Source organism: Tetrao urogallus (assembly GCF_951394365.1).
Source record: "Tetrao urogallus genome assembly, chromosome: 11".
NCBI classification, from domain to species: Eukaryota; Metazoa; Chordata; class Aves; order Galliformes; family Phasianidae; genus Tetrao; species Tetrao urogallus.
The window spans coordinates 19066903-19091159 of NC_136824.1; the positions used below are offsets into that span (position 1 = coordinate 19066903).

General features: G+C 45.3%; 1 protein-coding gene across 1 annotated transcript in view; it reads left to right on the top strand.

Moving 5' to 3' along the window:
• MYO9A (myosin IXA) overlaps positions 1–24257 on the top strand; it is a gene marked incomplete at both ends in the record, with an annotated part of 131334 nt that overhangs the window by 42318 nt on the left and 64759 nt on the right. The window contains 2 exons of the mRNA XM_079540626.1: positions 2977–3066; positions 19660–19776. Of these exons, the coding sequence (XP_079396752.1) occupies positions 2977–3066; positions 19660–19776 (207 nt within the window). The remainder of the gene's footprint in view (positions 1–2976; positions 3067–19659; positions 19777–24257) is intronic.

Below are 24257 nucleotides of genomic sequence, written 5' to 3' on the forward strand. Positions count from 1 at the left end.
GTGGCCGTGGGACTGCAGGGTTTTGTGTGTGGATGTGGAGCTCATCCCTGAGCCTGTTTCAGCTCGAGGAGCTGTTTGTTCAGAGCTCGAAGCTGAGCTGAAGCTTTGCAGGTCAGCAGGGATCGTGCCTTTATTAAATGCAGTGGTACGTTTGTGACTTCCTAAGCATGATTAACAGAAATGATCTCCTAGAAATTATCTGCTGCCAGCTCACCATAAAGGAGACTATTTTTTCCCTTAGAAGAGCAAGAATACTTGTGTGTGTGTTTACTAGTGACGGAAATTATTTCCATGGCAAGCATCCAGTAGGGAAGGCAAGTTTTGTCTTTAGTTTTACATCCAGTTGTTGGGCTTAGATAACCAGCCTCAGTGCAGACAGTGGTAAATAAAAGTTATTTACCAAAGTAAGTTTTGCCATGTCTCTTTTGCACTGACCACGTTGGCTCTCGCAGCCAGCTTCCACAGGAAACTGCTAAAGCTTATTTTCTACCAAAAAATGATCTGTGTCAGCTCAGAAAAATCCCTCAGACAGCGTGCTCCTTGTGTGATGAGCATCTCAGCAAGCACTAGCTGGGGTGAAAAGGAGCTCCAGCCTTCCTTTCTGCATTTACTCTCAGTCAGGTAACTTAGTTTGCTTCAAAGAAAGCTAGAATCAAAAGTTCCGCTCTTGCTCAAGAAGGAAGCCCATCCTGTCAGTGACTAAATTTAATTTCTCTGACTCCACACCAAGCAGCTTTTCAATAAGCTCTAAACATCACAATTCAGTTCTCAAAGACAGAAGCAGCTAGTCTCCTGTGGACATGGCGAGCCCTCCATGCTGTGACCTTCAGTTAAAACTTGAATAGCTCAGCTGTGCTCATCGTCAAGCGTTGGCTTTCAGCAGTGGTGCAGCAAGCAAACCATGCTCTGCTGGGCGTTAGCTGTGGGCAGGTCTGCAGGATTTGTCTTCTGGAGCTGAACGGCCCATCCTTGCCAAGAGTGTTTTTGTATGGGAGACCCCTGCAGGTGTGTGCACAGCAGGCATGGGGCGGAGGAAGCGCATGTGCAGATCTTGTCCAGCAAGAGAGCATGGGGAAGAGAAAGCTGTGGAGAGCAGGCAGGTGGGCAGGGGGAAGGTACGGGTAGCTGTGCAAACCATTCAAAACTGTTTGCTGACAAATGCAGGACTCAGAAGTGTTTAGGCTGTTTAGTCTGGGCACCAAGAGTTTTGCATCGGCCTGTTTTGATTCCTAACCACCTGAATACACTTTTGCCTACTGCTTTTTTCTTTAGTTTAAAAACCACCAGCCTGCAGGCTCAGGGTTTGCAGCAGTCCTGCCTCGCTCCTACTTCAGCCCATTTGGACAGGGCAAAACTCACTTTTGTTCCAGGCTTTGCAATTGAGGGGTGTCAGCTGATGTCCTGCACTTGTGAGCTGCTGAAAAAATTGTCCACATGTGGCTTTTGGCTGCTTGAGCCAGCAAATGACCCCACTGCGTTTGCTGGGAGCATGAAGAGGGATTATTTTTTCCCCCCACACACGATTTGGAAAAGCAGGCTGGAAGCTCAAGAGTATTACTGAAGACAAGTGAGGTTCTCGAGGTGCTGATGTTTGATTTCTTACGATATGGGAGCTGTTGGTAGATGAGGGCTGCATACAGGTGAGATGGTGTTCGTTGCTGCTCACGCTAGGGTGAGATGTTCTTGTTGCTGGGAGTTGCAGGAAAGGCCAGCTGTGTAAAAATGCATTGGAGTGTATGGGGGAAACTCCCATGGCAGCAATTCTGGTGGAAGGAAATGAAAAGTTTTGTTCAGAGTTGTGTCGTTATTGCAGTGTTTTTTGAGATTTGGCTCAACTGGCTTATTTGCATTGCTTTCAGTTATAAATATTGGGTTAAACAAAGAAGTCAAAGTACATAAACTTCTAAACTTCCCATCATCCATCTAAAATCATAAACGGATGTACTAGAGACTAAGAGAGTAAAATATGGCCTAGAATGATTTCAGAAGCATGGATTTGGTGCTCCTAGCCTGCAGCAGAGATGCTTTGAACAGGGACGGGTGCTGTAGCTGTTGGGTTATTGCGAGCAGCTTGTGTGCCCTGTGCTGTGTCTGCAAGTCAAAGCCCTAAATCCTGCCTCAAAGATCTTCACCAAGGCAAAGAACTCCTTGTTTGACATTGAAATGTCGCAAAGAGGAGTAAATGTCTCCAAGTGTTTAGGTCTTACTCATGTATGAGCATAACATCTTCTATTTTGGTAGAGAGGGAACGCTTTGGGATTTCTCCAAAGAAGATGAAAATAACAGGGACTGGAATCTTGCTGGACGGAGGCTTTCTCCTGATGGTTGGAGGCAGGGACTCTTTAATTTGCTAGCCCTGCTCACCTATTTGCCCTCTTTGTGTTTATGCAACAGCTGATCTCTGCAAAGGGCTGATGAGCAAATGGTTGTCACCTGGTTGGGGGCTGATTTCTTCAGGGAGTTCAGTATCAGGTGTGAATATCAGAGCAAATATCTGGTGCTTTTCTTGTCAGGTTTCAATTCTCCTCCTAAGCTCCCCCCTTCTCTCAAATCGGAGTGGAAAAAAAGCACACACAAAAGCAACAAACCCAACCCCACCCAGATACCTCTCTTAAACCACTGACACCATTTTGCTTGTTTGTAGAGTAATTTGTATGATAACACCAGAAAGTTGAGAGGTTGTTTTTTTTTGCTAACAGAGGTGAAAAAAGTGTGAGAGGGAGGAGCTAGAGTGGGAACAAAGGCGAGCAATGGGAACTTGCTGGAACTGAGATGGCTGAATGCAGAAAATCAGGTTCTCTTGAATGCTCTGTTGTTTTGTGATGCTGGATGTAGGGGCTGAATTGTCTTCTCCGAATATCTAGCTCATTGTTATGCACTGAGCATTAACTTTGTAAGGGCTGGCAAAGCAAAGTGGATTTTTAAAAAAAATTAGTCTTGGAATAATTGTTAATATCAATGCTTTTTTTGTTTTAGGTGAAAGAAGAAATGCTGTTTGAGGCCTTGGTTACCAGAAAGACAGTGACAGTAGGAGAAAAGCTGATCTTACCCTACAAACTGGCAGAGGTCTGTATGCTGTGTTTAGTTCTAAGAGAAACTCTTGGCTTGGCTTTCGGTGTTCTGAAATGAGACTGAAATGCACACTTAACCCTGGTGGAGTTGCTTTTAGCTTTCATTTATTTGCGTGAAACTAAACAAATGTAGGAGAAACTGATGTGCGTGAAGCTGGAAAACGGTTGGCTTTACCTTCTGCTCTTGAAAAGCAGGTTTGCATGTTACTCTGTGATGGTGTTTGAATATTTTAATGGCTTAACAGTTGTTAAATGTTGTGCAGAGTGCAACCATGCATCACTGAACGCATGTGATGCACGTTAAGTAGCAGTCTCCACACATGCCTACGCTGTAGCACTGATTCATCCCACAACAGAGTGGTGATCTAAGAGCTCCAGGAAGTTTTTGGCGTGGTTCTGAAGTGCCCCTGTTAGTCATGGTTCCTGTATGGGAGGAGCTGGAGGTCTTCTGTAGAAAACTCCTGTTTCAGTTCCTGGGCCCTTGCAGGATGCTTCGGAGACTGCATGGCTCTGTCAGCATCTCAGCTTGTCCTGAGTGCTTTCCGTGTTGCTGCTGGCCTTGGGGATGGCACTGCATGAACTGCAAATTCTTTATTATGGTCTGTCTGAGGTTACAATGTCAGCAAACATGTGTTTTCCCCTGAACATGTGGTTTCCAGGAATTCTGAATTACATTCTGTGGTTGTTAAATAGAAATACCTCTGTTTTCTTCTCAAATGTTCCCAAGTATGTAAATGCTGCTCTGCTGCAAAACATATTTTGGATGTTTCTGGGTCTCCTGTTGTATTCCTCCATTTAAGAGCACAGAGCATGCTTGATGAGAATGCACAGCATCTTGAGCAACGTCCCCCAGAGCAGTCAGCTGTGTTGCAAATAGAAACAAAGTGCTGTCATTAGAATGGACTGTAGATATTTTTTTCTTTTCTTTCTTCCCAGCATAAAATGCACATTTTCCATTTTTGAGTTTGTGTGCTCAAGTTCAGTAACTGAAATAAAACTTTCATCTTCAAAGTCTTTGAACGAGACTTGAATCTCTCCCAGCAAAGGGCAGTGTGCTTCAGTCACACCTTTGTGATGAGTGTGCAGTGGAGGTGATGTCTGCACTTTTTTCTGATGTTTTATGCACAGACTGAGGAAATTGCTAGAATAGTTTAAAGCATTTCTATTCCTTCCCTTTTGCTGGAGCTTTTTTCCCACCAGCAGTGCTGATGGAGCAAACTCTTTCAACCACTTCACTGCCAAACTTGGCAAGTTGGATTAAACAGTTCCTTCTAATATGTTAAACTGTCTAAAGTCTGATCGATGTGCTCTGTTGCTACCAGAGATAGCTGAGTGTGAACTGCTGAAAAGCTTTCCAGAATGTTCTTGGTGATGTTGCTGCTTGTAGATCTCAGATGTGTTCGCTGGTAAAGGTTTGTCACTAATATCTGGTAAAAGAAATGAAGAATCAGGGTGTGGTGAGGGGAAGCCAGAGGAGCATCAGACTGCAGTGGCTCACTGTGTGATCATGCACTCTGATGTAAGCTCCATGACCTAATCATTCTGTAAGGAGCTGCAAATTGAGTCAGGAAAAGTGGGCATTTTCTATCTGCTGTTCTTACAGTGTTAGAATCATAGAATCACAGAATGGCCTGGGTTGAAAAGGACCACAGTGCTCATCCAGTTTCAACCCCCTGCTGTGTGCAGGGTCACCAGCCATCAGCCCAGGCTGCCCAGAGCCACATCCAGCCTGGCCTTGAATGTGACTGCTGGATTTTATTTGACAGGGATTCATGGAGGGAATCAGGGGGTTGGTTATTTTTAGGTGTTTTACAAATTGGATCCAAGGAATTGGAGGTTTTAAGGGTTTGCAGACACGACTGCCCCACCACAACTCATAGCTGCCCTTCCCGATAAGGGAATGATGTGTATGGCAGCTACTTGATTTTCCAGATGCTAAAATGCTCGATGCCTTTTTCAGGTTGTTGATAGACCGAAAGTTTCAGTGGAATTTGTCTGGAAAAGGCCATGCTCCAGTGGCTCTCTTAAGAGGATTGTAAAAACTTTAGTTTGGCGTAGATTTGCTCTTTTACACCATCAAGAAGAGCAGCTTGCATCTACCAAGTGCCTTTGCAAGGCTTTGAGCAATTTTATGCACGCAGCCTGCACCCAGATGTCTGGGCAGCGCGTCAGTTACTAAAAGAAGTGCAAAAATTGAGCAAAAACTAGGCTGAAAAAGGGGCTCTCAGGCCTACAAGCTCATTTCTTAAACGTTTTGTCTAAACCGTGAGTGGGAATAGTGAAGTTTGGGGGTCTGCAGGTAGCATTGTGGATTGTCAGTGGTGAGATTGCTTGGCAGAGCAAGAGAGCCTGCACTGTGGACACGGCACCTGAGAGACTTCATGTTCTTGACGGGCTTCTGGTTATTGGAGAGGAGTTGCAAGGAGGAGCTGTAATCTGATATAAGCACTTTTCAGACACAGCCTCGAGATCTTAAGTTTTGAATGGGTTCCTTTCTCAAAATGAGCTTTGATGAGGTTCCCACTTGCATCCCTTCCAGGTGCAGGAATTGCTTCTCTTGGAGCTCTGCACGGGGGCTGTTTTCTGTCCTCTTTCATCAAACAACATTGGAATATATATGGGTGGGAACTCAGCATGGGAGATAGCTCAGGTGAAATGGCAAATGCTCTCTGTGTGTTCACAGCCTGGCTGCTGCAAGGTCCATAATCTTGTGGTCCTGCCACAGCAATTTCTGCCCTTCCTTTCTTTAGAAGTTTGGAAGTATCAGAGCTGAGATTGGACTTCGTTGCACCAAGTGAAGGCTTTTCTCTTCAGTTTTCCTGAGCTGTAGCCCTACAAGTACACAGAGAGGATGCCTGTGTTGGATTTGCAGCAATACTGCATTCCTCTCCATCTGCATGCTTGTTGGCTGCGCTGTTATTGTACGCTGATTAGAAACATTGTTGTGTGGTTTGGGGCTTTTTTGGGAACTGTGGTTTGAGCACTTGGCAGTTCCTTGTTTGAAACGTTCTCCTTCATAATTGTTCTAAATTTAAGTCAGGCTCTTCTTGTGTATCTGTTCATCTCTGCAATGGTTGAAGTCAGAGGAGATACTTTATTCTGGCATCTCTTGGTGCTTGGGTGAAACGTATTGCAAAATGTCCTTGAGCAGCACTAGTGATGACAACTCATCCCTGCAGCCTGAAGCTCGTGGTGTTGAGGATGACAGCTGCAACTGCTTGTGTTTATTCACATTGTCCTTCTGTATTACAACACTTCTTGCTGGCTTCGTTCCGCTTTCCAGTTTGGGCAGAAATGCTGGCTTTGTCAAACTCTGCTTCTTTCGGTACGGTGGGTGGCTTTGGGTGGTCTCAATCAGGTTAACATACAGCTGTTGAGCTCCAGTAGGAAGGTAAGACTCAGCCAAACAGCAGGAGCACTGCCTCCTGCGTCCCAGCAGCTGCTGATGCTGTCACCTTCTGCTGATCAAGTTCTTCCCAACGCACAGAGGTTGCATTTGATGTGTTTTACTTATTTCACCCACGCAGACAGAAGATATGAGGTAGCAGCGTGGGCTCTTGCAGGGCTGCAGTCAGGAGCAGACACTCGTGAGCAGAGTTCCCAGCTCAAGGTGCAGCTTGTTGCTTCATTTGTAATCACTGCCTGTCCTCAGGGTATTACAATGAAAAATCGACACTGCTTTGTAGTTGCAATTCTTTTTTTGATGGCAATCGTGGGCTCGATTGCACGCCCTGTGTGAGAGTTGCCTGTACACACTGAGTCTGCTTTTCAGATGGCTGCTGAAATTCAAATGAGCGAGGACACCGCAGCCATAAATAATGCTTGTATTTACCTCTGGCAGCTGCCTCTTATCTTCAGACCCACACTGGCTTGTCTGCCATGGAGTTGCCTCCTGGAACCGCTCATTTTTCCCTTTATAGCAGCTGGATGGTATTTTAATGCAGTGTTTGAAACGGCTGCGTAATTTGGTGTAGCGCTAAGGTTCAGAGGCTTTGTGCTGCAGATCAACTCGGGGAAAGCTGCGCAGACATGAAAGGCTGCAGTTCTGTTCAGAGGTCAAGATTCATTGCCCAGAGCAGCCGTGAGTGTCTTTGTGAGGAGCACGGCTGTGTATTAAGGTAACCAGCAGCAGTTAATGGATTTCCAGAGAAATCACGATGTGTCTGCGTGGTGTGAGTGCTGTCTGATAACAGGGAGCCAGCCAGTTCCACTTCAGTGAGCAAACAGCGTGCAGCAATGAGGATCCTTTGGAAGGAGAAGATTTGGCCTCAGGAACAGGAGAGCAGTCGGTGATTTCTCAGCTGATTGGAGTATTTTGCTTCGTGTCTGCCTTGCACGTGGGCATTCCTGCAGCCAGTGTTCTCCTGCCTAGCTTGGTGAACTGTGACAGGCACATAAACGAGATAAAGAAAAATGGGGTTTTAATGGTAGAAGAATCTTCTGAGTGTTCCTGCACTCCTCAGCTCCACCTTTTATTGTTATATGCATTTGTGCAGTCTTCCCTGAGAGGTCAGAAAGCATTTGTAGGCTTCATTTCAGGTACCCAAACAAAACCAACCACCAGACCTATTGAGTGCTGAGCAGCTTGGGTAGTATGTGGTAGGAAACATGTGGCAGGAGCAGAGCACTTTAATCAAAGCTTTGTGGACAACTCAGGGGCTGTTAACTACAAACAAAATCTTTGTTTTTCCTTAGATATGTAATCTGAGCATCATCTTAAGCTTAATCTGGACAAGGCACTGCCTTTCTGGGCCACATCTGTCTCCCTGCTTCTGTCTAAATAATGCAGAGAATTCAGATTTTTTCCATTGCTGCTTACTGCAGGGCCCTCCCTGAGCATTACTGTACACCCTAAGATAACCATTTACCTCTCTGAAGTCCATCTCAACTGATGCTTCTCTCTCCAATTGACCTTTGCATTGCTCAGCTTGTTCCCCTGCACATGGCAGCAGAGCTGAGCCCTGGGTCAAGCACATCACCCATCCACACCTGGTTTCTGTCCTGTTTGTTCTGCTTATCCAGCTGCTGTCTGTCACCTGCTTTGTTTTTCACCAGGGCCTCTGTGTTTTTCCCTGTTCTCCATCAGATGCAGAAAGAAACTCATTATCCAAGTAAAACATCTGTTAGCAAATCCTCTTTCACATCCTTCCAGAAAGCAGATTTTTCTTTTCCATGATGCATTCCATTCATTTGGTTCCATTGGCATTACTTAAGCCAATGACTTTGCAGAAAGGCTCGTTTTAGCAGACCTCTCTAATTTTCAGCTGTTTGCAACCCAGAGGTTTTATCCCTCAGGATGAGTTAATGAATGAATTCACACTTTCTGAAGAAGTCTGATGTGTAGACAGCCAAGAGAAGGAAAATGAAAGATGTGAGAGAATTTCTTGGGCAGCGAGTAACCTGATTGTGCCACTCCTTCAAGTCTGGAAAGCTGTTAGGAGCTGCTTGTTTGATGGGTGTCACAGTGAATGCTGTGTAGGGAACTCAGTGTGTATCCATAGGGGAAAATCACTATCTTAAAAGCCAGGGGAGGGCTGGAGTGCTGTGGCCAGAGCAGCCCTGCAGGCACAAGGAGGGCGTGCTGCTTCCTCTCCTCTCCTTGTTATCACTCCTTTATATGTTTATAGCAAAACCTGGGGTGCAAATATTTTTCAGTCCTACTGCATGACCATAAGTCATTTTAAGTCAATGAGTCAAATTCTGCTAATGCTCTGTAACAAGGAGTTACTTTGAACTTTTTATTTCAAAGCTCCTATAAGACATAAAGTGCTGTCATCTCTTTGCTTCAATGGCTGCGTGCCTGCGATTTAGCCAGTGGCTCTTACATGCAGGCAGTTACTTGGCCATGAGAGCATGCTGCAAGCATCCTATGATGGCATGCTGGATGCCTGCATTGCAGTTATCAGTCTGTGCTGTGCATTTTATTCTGTGTAAATAAATGCAGATGTAGGTCCATGTGAAATCAGTTGATGGTGGCTTAGAAAAATTGCTTAAGGTTTGCTAACAGAAATGGTCTCTTGAAAGCCTGCTACCCAGAGAAAGAAGCGGGGTGCTGAGCACTGAAGCTGCGTTCTCTGGTACCAAAGGGGCCATGGGGTGCGTGTGCCTTTTCTTAGCCTGGTTGCTTCAGTAAAAGTCCAGCAAAATGTTTATTTCGGACTGTTTGTGAGCTGAGCCGGGGAGAACAGTTCATTTTCAGCGAGGTAACAGTTAATTGGCAGTGACACAAGATAGCAAAGCCTTAACGAGAGGAAAAAAATATTTCATCGCAGCAAAGAGCTGAGAGATGTTTCACTGGCTCATGTACTTGTGGTGGTACTGTCTGATGCCTTTTTCAGATCATTATAAAGAGAAAAGGAATGGAGTTTCAGGGCCAAGTTTACAAATGGCACGGCATTATCTAAGATAATAAAAGAAATAAAGTTTAAAAAAAACACACAAGGGAAAAGATTATAGTTGCAGCTGATGGTGAGCACCTTGCAGACTGAAAATAATAGGGGAAAAGTGGGTAGGAGACAAAATAATAGTGTGCAGAAATTGGGATGTGCGCTCTCAGTCTTGAAGTATTAGGACACTCAATAGAGTAGAAAGATGTAAAACTGCTGGAAGCACCTACTTATGCCAGAGCCCATTAGATATGAGACTCATTGTCACCACAGGTCATTAACGTTAAGGGCTTAGCAGGATTCCTTTGAAGACTTCCTACACTGATGAGCGTATTCAGAATTGCAGAAAAGTATTACTTGAATAAGCCAGAAATCCCACAAAGCTTCTAAGAGACCTGCAAGCGTCTCTGCTTCAGGATACGAAGGTGACCTGACGATGCAGAGCTTCAGAAGAAATCTTCTCATGGGACTAAATTTCTTATTTTTCCTCCAGAATACCAGGAGCAGCAGTGCTTGGGGGCAGGACGTGCACTTGGATGAGGCTCTTTTTCTGGGATTGCTGGGCTTCACCCTGAGTTGCAGCATCCTTTGCTAGGAAGACGGAGCCCGTAAACGTTGGGTCTTTGTTTTCAATCTGCCTGGGTTCTTTTACTGTGTGCCCTGAAGGTGTGTGTGGCAGAGGTTGCAGCAGGGGAGCCGGTGTCTGCAGGAATTACCCAAAGCTGTGCAACTTCATGGTAACGATGCACATCTGATCATCAGGGGAACCCAGAGGTCATGCACAAAGGCTGTTACCTTCGCTCTTCACTGCCCTTGCATCTTGTGTCAGCAATGTTTGGGGAAAAAGAAGAATCTCAGCTTTCAAAAATTCTGAGCAGTCATCAAAATAAGGGTTTTTAGGAAGGGAAATGGCGATTTTTCTATGCCTGCTATCAGTTTCTTCACTCCAGGTTCACTTTCTCTCATCAGATCCATTCCAGGCTCTTTGAAAGATTGTTTTAACTACATCTGGTTAATGAAAACTGCAATTTCAGAATCTTTAGTAAATTCAGTCTAAAGTCATGTGAAGAGCTTTGTCAGAATGGGAACAACCCATTTGCAAGTCAGCTTTTCTCATGCAGTATGTAATTTGTTACTGTTGGTTGGAGTACGGGATTTTCCATATAATCTCAAACTGAGTAAATCTAAATTGACTTTTGACAGCTAATGACTGTCCATCAACACTTGATGGGAGGTGCAGAAGCTCTGTGGGGTGAGACTGTGCTGCACGATCCTAGGCTCCGTGGTGGAGCAGTTTGAGGAGTGATGAGGAATCCTTTCCCATTGAGGAGGCTTGCCAAAAAAAAGCTTGCAGTGAGACAACATAGACTGGCAAAACAAGTTTTTCTACAAGTGTTTTTGCTTGGGAAGGGCAGGATTTGGCTGTTAACAGCTCAAGTGCTATTTTTGGCCAGGTGCTGTGCTTTGCAGTAGGAATGCAGGTACTTTGTGCCCGTGAACTTGGGAGCAAATTTCCCTAAATGTAGCCTGGGGATTCGAGCTGGGGTCAGGTCACACACCCTGCTCTTGTGTCACTGAGCAACCTCCTGATTTATTTATGTACAGTGCCATTGTGAAAACACGGACAAAGGGCCTGGACAAAGGGCCTGGTAGTCTGAATGGGATCTCAGCTGTTTGTTTCAATAGGCTCAGGGTGAACGCAGGTGGAGGGAAACTCTTGTTTTCTTTTCCCTTCAAATTTGGCTGCCTGCAGCTTTCCATGAGAGCCCCTTCAGCAGGACATCTCTTCTTGCATCCTTTCCTCCATGGGAAGAAGTAGAAGAACACACTTGTTTTCTGGAAGTTTTATTTCAGAAAGAGGGAATCTTTTTGTACTTTTTTTAATAGGTTGCAGATCCCATTTTCTAACTGTACCACACAGATCTGAAGGCTTTGGCTGAAATCTTTCTGGGAAGATGACTTTACAACCACACGGCTCCAGAGCGCAGAAATTGAGGAAAACACTGAAGCATCATTGCTGATTTAGTTTGGTTCTAAGTGTATGCTGGGTGCTTTTTCTGAAGAGCGTGGCCACAGCACATTACAGATACTCAGTCCAGTGTGACAGTATTAAAGGTGGGGGCTTGCAAAACAGCTCTAAAAATAAAGAGCAGCAGTTGGTGATGGGAATGATGGGTCCTCCATCTGTCCTCATCCGAGCCCTGCCTACCACCTGCTGGGATTCACTTCACACCCACAGGAGCTGTTGTTCTTGTTTCAGATTTTCCACTTCATTTTCCCTGTGCAGTGTTGGGGATGAGTGAGGAGGGGAGGGCTGGAGAGCAGTTCTGCCGTGTGTGCTGTTCCTTGGAGTTGTGCTAGCACAGGAATGGCAGTGTCAGTGGGAACATACCTGAGAATAGGGGGCGGTGCAGGGTTGAACAGGTTAACACACGATGAGTACGAAGTCCTTGTGGTAGTGCAGGGCTTTGGAGGGCTTTTGGGGATGTGTTATTTGCAGGCATATTCATGGAAATGAAACGCAAAGGTGAACCCTTATAGGAAAGTTTGGAGCACTTCTGAGCAAGCTTTTCCTTCTTTGTACTTCATACTCCCTCTCTTTTTCCTCTCATCTGTCTAAAGACCTTTCTCGTGCTTAATCAATGCAAACAAAAATCATAAAAAATCTCTTCCAAAGTCAAGGCAGCACGATGCATTAACAATGTGAGGTCTCCTAGGAGAAGCAAGCTGGAGGATGACAGGATTTTAATATGATGCGAAGATAAAATATGGGTATGGAAAATTACATCATAGTTGCTCAGCCCCTGTATGATATAATACTCCTTGATGCCAAGATAGGGATTAAGCTAGAGTCTGATATCCTGCAAGAGTACTTTCCTCTGGGTGCTAAGCCTCTGTTTATAAAAAAAAAAAAAAAAAAAAAAAAAAAGCTAAGCCTGCCTGTCTCAGCCCATGTCCTGTGGCCCAGGGGGAGCACAAAAGCTGCTTAATCTACCTCTCACCGTGGGATGCAGCAGTGAATGTAAACCAGGCACGAAATGCTTTAGGTAATACATAGAAAGCGAGCGAAGCAGCAGGGATCCGTAATTCTGTGTGCACACATGTATGGCCCAGGACCTGCTCAGTAGGCTCAGCCCCATGTCGGAGAAGAGTTAGTCACCAAAACCTGCATTCAGGCAAAAGGAGAAACTTAGACCTTGTCTAATTCCAGCAGCTCAGTGCTTTTGCATCTGTTTTACAAATCCAGAAGAGCGATGGCGTGCTGTCCGTGTTTCACTGAACTGCAGAGGGCATCTGATGTGCAGCCAGGTTTGAGTGCAGTGCTGCTGCCCTCCACCACCAGCCTTACAGCTACACTGCTCGCCCTGCCTTCTCTGCTGCTGCAGTTCAGAATGGGAGCAGCAGACCCAGTAAGCGTGCCTCAGCAGCTCTCTGCCTGTATGAGTACCAAAATAAGCCCAATCCATCCTGTAAGTGTTTAATTTCCAGCACTCGCAGAGCAGTGGCAGCATCAGAGATGAAAAGGTAATTCTGGTATTATTACTGTTCTCATGCAGCACTGACACGCTCTGTGCATACACACAGTGGTCTTGTTAGAGCTGCGGCCTTTGAGCCTCGTTTAAGTGAAACTAAGCTTAATGCCTGCCTTATGTGCTCTTGTAATTCACAACAGCTGCAGATACTGTAATCACTAAGGTGCCTACGTGGGCTGGATGGTCAGAGCTATAGGGAAGGAATGCGTGGCTTCTGCTCCTGTTCGTTGGGCTCCTTTAGGAGATGTAAAGCAGGTGTACTGTGAAAGCTTGAATCGCTCTTGTTTCTGTTGCTTCTGATCTCAGTCATGTCCATATCCATTGGTTAAACGTTGCTAATATTAAAATACATACATAAGTTCTTTAAGAGCAGGAACTGATCTGTTCCATCATTTGCTCAAACACGCAGCGTAACTCCGAATAGGTACTTCCACTCAAAGATAGATAAATATACTTCTGTCCTGTTCTTTTCCCACTTCTTCAAAGTGATTGACTTCTGCTATCTGTGAGATAATGAAAAGATCTCACATCCCACAACCTGCCCTTAGGGATGCCCCATCCCTGGAGGTGTTCAAGGCCAGGTTGGATGGGGCCCTAGGCAGCCTGGTCTGGTATTGGATATGGAGATTGGCAACTCTGCAAGCAGCAGGGGAGTTGGAGCTGATGATCCTTGAGGTCCTTTCCAACCCAAGCCATTCTGTGATTATATATAGTGCTTAAATCCACTGCAGCTATTGAAGGAAGCATCAGCAGAAAGCATTAGTTAAGACCAAGAGTGAAATTCAGTAGGTATTAAAATGTGTTTTATTTTCCTCTCAGGCATTTTGGAATAAAGCATTGACGTGAGAATAAGTACGAGTGTAATTATGAAGCTGAATTTCACCTTGGAGATTAAATGGGGGAAAATGGGAATGGCTGATAAGGATTTTGAAACAAACATTGGATTGTAACATCAAACCAAATCGTGTGTGTGATCAGCAGATCACGGGGGTTTTTTGTGTGCTATCCCAGGTTCCTGGGGCTTACTGCTAGCTCCCTACGAGCAGAACTAGGATTGATTCTTCGGGTAATGCACAGCAAATGTATTCCATGTATCAAAAGAAAAACAGACAAAACCCCATAGAACCACTATAAATAGGTATGCAGATTGGATTTTTAAGGGATTTCCTGGAGGGGAAGAATCCTGGAGTTGCTTTTTCTTTTTTTTTTTATTTTCCTGAATATTTCATTGGAAGCACCTTTCATCCTTGTATAGAAATTATAGGAAGTCTATCAAAGGCCCTAAGGAAGAACGGGATATTTCCTCTCTTCCTGCATTCATATCTTATTTCCTGAAGAGAACAGTAATCTCCATTTCTGTTGTACACAAGCAGAAGATGTCAAGCGTTCTACAGGGAGTGGATTTACTGAGCGCATTATCTCATGTCTTGATCACCTTCTGCATAAACTCCTACAGATGTCACGTCCGTTGCAAAGAGATGCTTCTTGTCCTCTTGGAACTGCTCTGGTTGGTTTTGTATTTGATAACGTTGGTCTGAAAGGGGAGCAAGCGCTGCTTGTTTTCTTCCTAGAGGGCAGGAAACACACACACACGTGTGCTTGTAACTCCATGAGCTCCGGAAGATTTACCGCTTTACTGGGAGGGCAGAGTTCATCAGTAGTGTTGAGAGCGTCCGTATTCCAACCAGTTGGATTTTGGAGATTGTTATTGGGAAGATCACAGCAAGCTTTACTGCTACAGACTTTTTGGTAATTTTGGTGGTAATTTGATAGGTGGTAATTTTGCATTTGTAGAACCTGTGGGCTGACTGTGGTCAGTGCGAGTAAGTAACACGCACAAGGAAATGCAAAAAACCAGGAGGAACCTTGACACACCACGCTCAGTTCTGAAGCATCTCCTCTTACAGACCCAGTGAGTTTTCCAGATTTTTGCTGAGAAACGGCTTTTAAACATCCTGTTTTCAAGTACTGGTGGCTTTTAGCAATTCTGCAGTGGGCGCATTGACCTTGCACCCGTCTGCGTTGTCCCCGATGAAAAATTGGGAGAGGATGTAATAACATGAAGTTGACCCAGAATTGCTGATTTATGAACGTCGTGTTGACCAACAACATGTTTGTGGATGTTACATTGGTTTGCTTAATGCTGGAGAAGTGGGACAAGGGTTGCCCACTGTTAAACTCTATGGGGTTTTATTCCTCACCAGATCTTTCATTGAATTTGGTGCTTACACTTGCTTTCCAGTTCTGCTTTTTGATTTCACTTCTGAGAATCTGAGCCTGCACTCAGTAACTGGGGTCAAAAAACACAGCATTTGTACATTAGTGACCCAAAAGCTGCACTGATAGTTTGCTGCTGACTGTGATTTTTTTCTGCACAAAATGCTCTCTGGGTTTCTCTGCAGGAGCACGCAATGCTTCCTGTGCTTGCTAGGAAGCAGTGATGGAGTAAATCAGACTACATCCCTGTAAAGCAAACTCGGAGGCTGTTGAGATCTAATATATATATAATTTCATATAATCTGGCCTTAAGATCTGTCTGCACCCAAGTTTCCATCACCCAGTGATCTTAAGCAACAGCAGAAGCGATGAGCTTTGCTTTGTTTCTGTTGCCGTCTCCTAATTTTTGGAGTCTCCATGTCGAGTGATGCACAGCCCAGAAGTGGTTATTTATTTTGTGCAGGCTTTTTTAAGCAAAAACGTTGGTGGAAGTGTTTATACTGATTACAAGAGGCCTTTATGCTGTGTTTTTGTTTGGGTCAAAGTGTTTCAAGTTGGACGTTGAAGGCCAGTTGCTGTTAGGGATACGGGCTGTGGTTTGTTTGGTTTGGACAGGTCGGTGAGGAGAGGATTTTGAGTTTGTCTCTCTCTCTGTATCTCAGTGGAGTTGGTGGGGTCTGCGATCCAGAAAACGCTCAGCTTGGCACAGGGAGCATCTGATGAAAAACATATTGCTAGAATTGCAATCATGCTCGCTCACACATTAGCAAACCTTGGTGTGCCGTGACCAAGGGCTCTGTCAGCACGAGGGCGTCTCAGCCGTGTGTCCCAAAGCCATCAGTGCCTGCAGGGCAGCTGAAGACCCCAAAGCAAGGCATGGCTTAGAGATCTGAGAACTTTTCCTCTTCTCACTGGGCTCTGTCAACAGCATGACAGTGAGTGATGGTTGGTAAGGTTGCCTTGGGTTCACTGGGCAAAAACATGCCCAGCTCTATAAATAAATAACGAGTGGAGTGAGCTCAGCTCCGGCGTGATGGGCCGCTTTGCTGGCAGTCTGTGCTGGGTTCCAGGTGTACTTTGGAGTATCAGATTTCCCTTTAGATTGCACGTAGAGATGTATCCGAAGTGCCGGTGCTGCCCCCACAGCTTGTGCCTTCCTTGAGTACTGCACTGGGCTCAAAGAGATGAGCTGCAGAATTGAGCTCCAGAACCAGGGCCAGCTGGTAATTTTTTTTTTAAACAAAAGTTGTGGTGGGATGAGCAAAGAGCTGCTGTTTTAACCAAGGTTTTAGGAGGCCAAAAGGATGCTTTACACTAGGTTTAAACTGCCTCTGAACTGCTGCAGTGTCTGACCATGCAGCAAGGTGAAAGAACCCATTCTGGCATTTATTAACAGCCTGAATTCTTCTTGTACAGCTCTGCCCATCCCGCCCGCAGTGCAGGCTTTGGCAGCTCCGAGCAGAAGAGGGTATGCTGAAACACCAGCTCTTATGTCCATCATCACAAATACCCTTTTCTGGCTTTTGCTCTGAGTCATTGCAGCTGAGCAGGGCAGTAGGAATGCGAGCGCCTGGCACCGGAGCGATGGTGCTGGAGGTGGCAGATATGGCATCTTGTACACGTCAGGAGGCTTTGTCATCTTAAGAATTAACCTGAATGTCTCCCAGCGTGTTTTGCAGAGGCTTTTAATTTGAGCAAATCTGGTTTTCTGAGATTATATCTTTCTCCATCTCCAAACATAGGCTGGCGCTCCCGAGACTTGAAGTCTGCTCCAAAACACTTCAAAGAGTGATTGCAGTTCTTCAGCCTGTTGCCCCTTGTTCATTTTGGCAGAAGATGCTTCCAAAAGTGCATCTGTTTTTAAGTCAGCGTGAATCTAATGGCCATCATGAAAAGTCATGGGCCAGTTGCTTTGGCAGTGCAATGTTAGGGACAAACCCAAATATTGTAGCACATGTTGGCCAGCCCTAGCAAGTGTCATCTCTGACATCTAAGCATCGGTGCCTCTAATCAGATATTCTTCTTGTTAGTCCTAAATGCAGGAAACTTATTGATTAAAACCTTGCCTGAAGTTTATTTCCTGCATCACTGTGTTCAAATGCGTTTGATCTGTTTTGGTTTTGAATCAGTAAGCGATATTTCCGTGTGTGTGCAAGATGTTGTGCTTGCTTTGATCCCACAGAGATTTTTTTTGGCATCGCATGAGCTATTTTTGTTTGGCTTTGTGTGAGAATTTTATGAGTGCCACAGCGTCGGGGATCTGCCAGAACGGTCACATAAGGAGACGTGCAGGAGATGAGAAGCTGGAGATGACAGCAGCTGCTTGAAAATACTGAGCTGGAGCTTTGAGGTAGACCATTCCCTGGAGGAACCTTGTGAGAGCACTTACCTTGCTGAATGCAAAGACCAAAGAAAGTGGCGGAGCAGCCTGCAGAGCTTCCGTGTGTCACTGCATAGCTGAGAGTTTGCTGCAAGCCTTTGCTTTTTAGGGAGTTTAACAATCTAAGTAAAATCACAAGGTAGTGATTCCAGGGGAATTAGATTATAAGTGAGAAGGAAAAGAAAGGCTGCCTGGACACAGAACGCACGTCATACATGCCATGTGTTTCAAAGGGCATCTCCAGTTAGCATAGGCATGAGCTAAGAGCTGTGTTTTGCCTTCAGCAGGCCGTGTGTGTTCGTCTCTTCTTCTAATAAAGTACAAAATGCTGCAGCTGCGATGCTTCCACATCATGAGCGTGCTGCCACCACTTACTTCTGAGCACCTGTGCTTGGGAGGGAAGCAAATTCCACTGCTGAGTCTATCAGGAAAATGTTAATCTGTGTGGTGACTGTGCAAGATGAGGGCCTCAAATGAAGGAGAGAAAAGCTGGAAGAGTTGTTTCCCAAGTGTGCTCACCCTGCCGTTCCAGGGAGGGGGGGATGGCGTGCCCTTGAAGTTGCAGTAGCTTCTTAAATTTGAGAAGAAGCAATATCCCCTTGCTATGCAGTTTGGTATGTACTTATGATGCTGGAGGACTTTATCTGTAAGGTATCATCGTGCAGGATCTGAAGAATGAAGGAAGGAAGCATGAATACTCTATTGAAGTGGGGAAAAAAGTAAAAAGCTGGAGTTCTATACAGCAGATAATGTCTGTGTAAGTGTCTTGTAATGATTCTCATGCAGGGTGTGAAGGTCTGCTCTCTGCTTTGCGGTGAGCCCAAAGGGTGGCACAGCTGCAAGAGAAGAAATGGACTTATAAGGAGTCAGCACGTTTGCAAATGAGATCCATGTGTACAAGCACATCCTTTGCCTCTCATGCTTTGTGAAATTGCTTTTGCCAGCTCTTTAGCTACAGCCGTAGTGTCTTAAAATAACTATTGGAAATGGGAGATCAGGGCAATTTGTTGTGCAGGGTTTCCTGGGTCTGGAGCAGAACAGGGAGAGCAGCTCTCCTGGGGATCGCTGTCGTAGAAGGGGGCAAAAACCTCAAAGTATTGTAAGATCTGTAAGCATATGGAGGGAACAGTACCGTTCTTCATTGGCTTCATATAGAAATGGCTCTTGGTTTTAACTGCATGCATGCAGTCGCGTTCAGAGATGTTGTCCCAAAATATTCAGGGGGAAGGAGGGAGCTTTTGGTGAGAGATAAATGATGCTCCATGACTTCACTCTTGCTGCAGGTTGGGGCCATGGGACCACGCAGCTCATGTATGTTGGTGGGAACGTTGGTGAGGAGGTTTTGACTGTGGTGTATACAAAGTCACTGGTGTGTGTCCAAGGCTTTGTTGAAATAGTTCTGTATGAGCACACAGTTGCTGCCTTGTTTTTTCTTATAAAACCAACCCAAGTGTAACTTGATGGTTGCTGCTGATACTGTAAGCTTTTTGGGTTATCAGTGTGTGCAGAAGCAACTCAAGGCAAGAAACCAAAGAGCCATGTGCAGAGATAGCCCTGAAGTATAAATCGTTCCTTTCTGATCCGGTGTGTAGCTCCCTGTGCAAAGCTGATGCATTGTGGATACACACAGCAAAAAATCTCAGATGTACTGCTTGCCTCAGCACATGCTTGCCCATCAACTTGCTGGTTGCCACGCAGTATCCATCCTCCTCTTGCCTTCCCCCTGGAAGGAGAAGTAAACTCCACAGCGATCTCGGTGAAGTTAAATCCATGTAAATTTTTTCCTTTTGCTTTTGGTCATGGGATTTATTGCTTGATCTCATGCGTCATCCACTTGAGTGCATCACAGTGAGTCAAGCCAAAGTCCAGGGGCACAGCTCGTGGCCTGGCCTGGCAGAGCAGCGTGGTGACTGCTGGGAGCCCCTGGTGGCTGGGGGATGTAAAGTAGAACAGCAGGCAGAGGCTTTAGCAAGGGCAAAATACGACCATTGGACGTGGCTGCTTAAGAGGTGAAGCACGTTTCAGTGCAGAGCATGAATCATTTCCAATTCCTTTTTCTTTTTTCCTTTCAGGCTGTGACTGTGCGGAACTCCATGGCTAAATCATTGTACAGCGCCCTCTTTGACTGGATAGTTTTCAGAATTAACCACGCGCTCCTGAACTCAAAGGATATGGAGGAAAGCACCAAGGTAATGCCTTGCCAGCTATTTTGGCTGCACACTTCTGATTTAAAATGGGTAACTATGGGATAAAACATTACCTACATTGCTCGGCATAAAGTTAACGTCTCCTCGTGGAACATTGCTGTTAATATTTCAGACCAAGTACTTTGTTATTTTAAGTGGTGTTTGCTGAGCCAGGAAAGTGAAGCACCTCCAGTAACGTATCCTCCAAGTGGCTGGGGAAAAGGTTTGCTTCAGTCACAAATCCTGGGCCCACACCCCTCCAGGAGCAGTGCCAAATCCTTCTTCCTCCTCATGTAAGACCGTAGGGCAGCGCGTATTTGAGGGAAAAGCTGGAAATCCCACTGTATGGAAATGTTTTGATGAGGTCGTTCAGTGAAGTTACTCTGAAAAAGTGAGAAACGTGTTGTGGTAGGAGATATGGGGATAACAGGGCTCAGAGGAGCAGGGTTGGAAAAGCACTGCGACGGGAAGAGTGAAGTCAGCGCGGTGCCTCGCCGGCTTCCCAAAGAACTGATGGCAGGGATTGCAGGACGCTTCCTGCGATAGCAGGGGCTGCACACGGTGATCCAGGACATCCTTTCTGAGCCCTTGTCCCAGAACCTGTGCTGTGCTCAGGGCAGGGCTGACCCCTGGCTGCTCTCCATGCATACGTGTACGAACGTGGCCACGCATGCACGTGCCTGCAGCTCGCCAGCTACGCCGGGCTTGGAAATACTGGGTGCAGGCCAGCAGCGTTTTATTTTCTTATCATTTCTTTTCTGGATCGTGCAACCAGAGTGAAGCTGCCAAGAGGCTGATTGCATTGCTAAGCATTGCATTTGAATTACACTGGGGGACTGAGGGAAGTCGCAGTGGTTTGTAGCATAGCTGCTCCTATAGTTAACTGCACAGAAATGCTTGTGGTGATTAGAGGAGCGTGATTATAGGCTATAAATAAAGGCATTTTGTAAAGCTTGTTCTAAATAGGTGGTTGGTGACACTACTGACAAGATGAGTTTGGTGACATACGGTGTGCCTCCTGCCTGCACACACTGTGTACTATTTTACAGAACACGTTACCTGATTTTTGGTATGTCATCAAAGTTTTGTCTGAGCTGTCAGGGAAAAAGCCACTTGTGTTCTTGGTGAGACACAAACAGTGGACTTCTTTTCACAAGGAGATGCATCTCAAACGCTGCTTATTTTTTTAATAACCCACAATAGATGTTTTATTTATTTGTTTTTAAATAGTGTGTGCTCCGTAACATTTACAGACTAAATCAGTCTAGGACACTGCCACTTGCTTGAGCTCTGTGTGGCAGCAGGGCACAACTGTAGATACCTGTGAGCTTGATCTCAACCTCAGGTAGGACTCAGGCTGAAAAACTGCATTAGGATGTAGCACTTCTTACTCCCATATGTGTTCCTGGGGTTTGGCTGCAGTATATGAGATCTCCAGCCCATGGAAAGAGCTGTCAGTGCAGGCAAGATGTCAGTGCTCACATGTCAGCATTGCTTTGGATATGTACAGGTATGTGCCTGTATCCCAAAAATACACATTTAATCTCTGGTTTTGGAAGAAAAATGTAATCTTGCACTTTTCCCTGAAAGGCTGCTGCCTCCTGAGTTGGCAGTGGGTGATGTACCCTTCATGCTGCAGCAAGTGCACTGGCTTTATCCCAGCCCATGCTTGTCACCAGTGTTAATTTGACTTTTAAGATAAACTGTCAAATAATCCTGCAGCTTGTGAAGGTTTGGAAGGTTGTCAGGTGATGGGTTTTTGGCAGAGATCTGTCTTTTGTGGCACTTAGTCTTGTGCAGAGGTAAAATAACTGAGAGCGCAAGTTGAGAGCAGACCTGTGCCTAAAGTTGGTGTCAAAAGTGAAGGTGCAAATTGTGATTGTCAGCATAAATTCTGATTTCAGTCCTATAAAAACACCTGATTTGAGCTTGCATGGGCTTTGCAGGGGCTTGCTTAACATTCTGCCTGGTTCTGTAGCTCAGGGCTTTGACAATGAAGGACGGAGGTTGGAGGAGGCAAATATTCCAAATGCACACCTGTAAATCGGGTATGCACCTGAGATCCTGCTTTATTCTGCTCTGTGTGCTGTAAAAACCATCTCTGCATCCAGCAAAGCCTTCTTGCTGTGCAAATGGTGTTGCAGAGCTACTTGGGCAGGACTTGGCCAAAACCTGGTAGATGTGGGCCTTCCTTGGGGCGAGCTGCGTTTGCTGCAGGGTTTGATTGGTGTGATTTAAGCCAGGCTGAATTCTGATGGACTGCTTTGTTGATAAGCTGGAAGAAGACACAGGTCCTAACAGTGTCTATGGCCTCAGGAGAACTTGGGGCAATGGGAACAGAGAGATTTTTCATATCCAAATACGTGTGTTTATTTGATAACAGCAGTGAGGAGAAGATCAAAAGACAAAGCTAGGTAAAGCAAACAACTCCTTGGTTGCCATTCTTCCACTGTTTTTCAAGCTAGTATTTGGAAGATGTAAATCAGACCTTTGATATCCGTGCATAGTTAATGTACAGTGAATTATTTTGGGAAAGCACAGTGGGACTTGGCTTATCTCGCTCACTGACAGGATTCACAGCACGTTGTTTCTGAGCTGAGTTTGGGATAGTGATTTGATAGGAGTTGTTTCATGCTTCCAGCAGTGCTGCTGTGTGTGGGTTTTGCTGTGAGTTGCTGCTGGTGTGTTCTCCATTTCTCATGGTCGTCTCTGTTGAGCTTTTGGTTTCTGTTCTGATAACGGCTCTTCTTGTGATACCGTACAACTGTCTGAAATCTGACCTTTATTAATGAGGTCGGAGATGTTTCCTCCTCGTGAGAACTCGATTACTAAACCTCAGAGAGTCCTTTATTTAATTTCCCCTCCTTATATTAGGTTAGGGATTGTTAGAAGTCCGTCTTGCTGCTTAAAATGATGATGCAGTGCAGATGATGTTTGAAGGAAAGAAATTTCTTTCAAGGGTGTTTTTAAGCTTTTCCCACGTGGTTTTTGTGAAGCATCTTCCTTTTCTGCTGAATAACCCTGTTGTAACAGAGGTGTTCTTAAGTGTTTGTCGTGGTCAGTGTGAATTCACGGCCTCTAAATAATTTAATTCATCAACTAAGATTATTCTTGGCTATCTGACCTGAAAGAGAGGAAGAACTGCTGAACACTTCACTGGGCTTCGTGCACATCTGTTCGTCATTTTCATGTCCCAGATTCAGAATCTGTAGCAAATTCCCACCTCCCACTTTGTGTCAGACGTCACCATGGACGTTGTGGTGATATAGATTGGAATAATCCTTTAAGATTTATTGGTGATGATGTTCTTTATATTCACAGCATTGGCTTGGTTTGGAATATCATTTCGTTTTTTTTTTCCCCCCCAGAATCTGAAACAAACCCTTTTGCGATTGCCAAAGTGTGCCTCAGTGGTGGGATGACATCACCAACATGCGTTGGGGTGCTATAAGTCAGCTCTGACAGCCCATGTTTATGGGCACTGTGGGAGTTGCAGAGCAGGCAAGCTTTGAGACCCTCATTTGCTGAGTGCCCTGAAGACCCCTGCGTGACATTTAACTCCCTGATTCATGGCTGTGGCATTTTAGGAAAGTGTGAGGCTGCTTTTTCCCTCAAATACTCTCTGATTCCTAACCTGAGGCTCAACAAACTTCAACATCTTCGTTGATGTATGTTTTTAAATAGAAAGAATGGATTGCTAAAGGGCTGGGGCACCTCTTCTATGAAGAAAGGTTGAGGGAGCCGGGCTTGTTTAGCTTGCAAAAGAGAAGGCTCTGGGGAAACCTCATTGTGGCCTTCTGGTATTTGAAGGGAGTGTATAAACAGGAGGGGGAACTGCTCTTTGTGAGGGTGTATAGTGATAGGACAAGGGGAATGGTTTTAAACTGACACGGGGGAGGTTTAGGTTGGATATGAGGAGGAAGTTTTTCACACAGGGTGGTGAGGCACTGGAACAGGTTGCCCAAGGAGGCTGTGATGCCCCATCCCTGCAGGCATTCAGGGCCAGGCTGGATGTGGCTCTGGGCAGCCTGGGCTGCTGGTTGGTGACCTGCACACAGCAGGGGGTTGGAACAGGATGAGCACTGTGCTCCTTTGCAACCATTCTGTGATTCTAAAGATGCTGCACTAATAACTTGCGTGATCCTGCAGCAAGCTGACACTTGCTGGCTTGTCACTGCTGCACACTTGTCTTTAAATATTGGTTTGGGTATAGGAGCAACATTAAGACGTAAGCTGTACACAGGTTCATTAAATGTAGTTCATCCTACATCTTGTCGTTGTTTCCAGGTGGCATTCATTCAAAGCCTGAATTAAAAACCGAAGCGTTGAAGATTTCTAAGCATTGGTATTTGATTACTTTCAGTACATACTGTGCTGTAAACTTCATCCTATAGCCGGCCGGATTGCATGCAGCTTAACAGAATAATTTCACTTACACATAACTCAACAGACGTATTTTTTTTCCTGGTAGAAGGCTTGAGCTG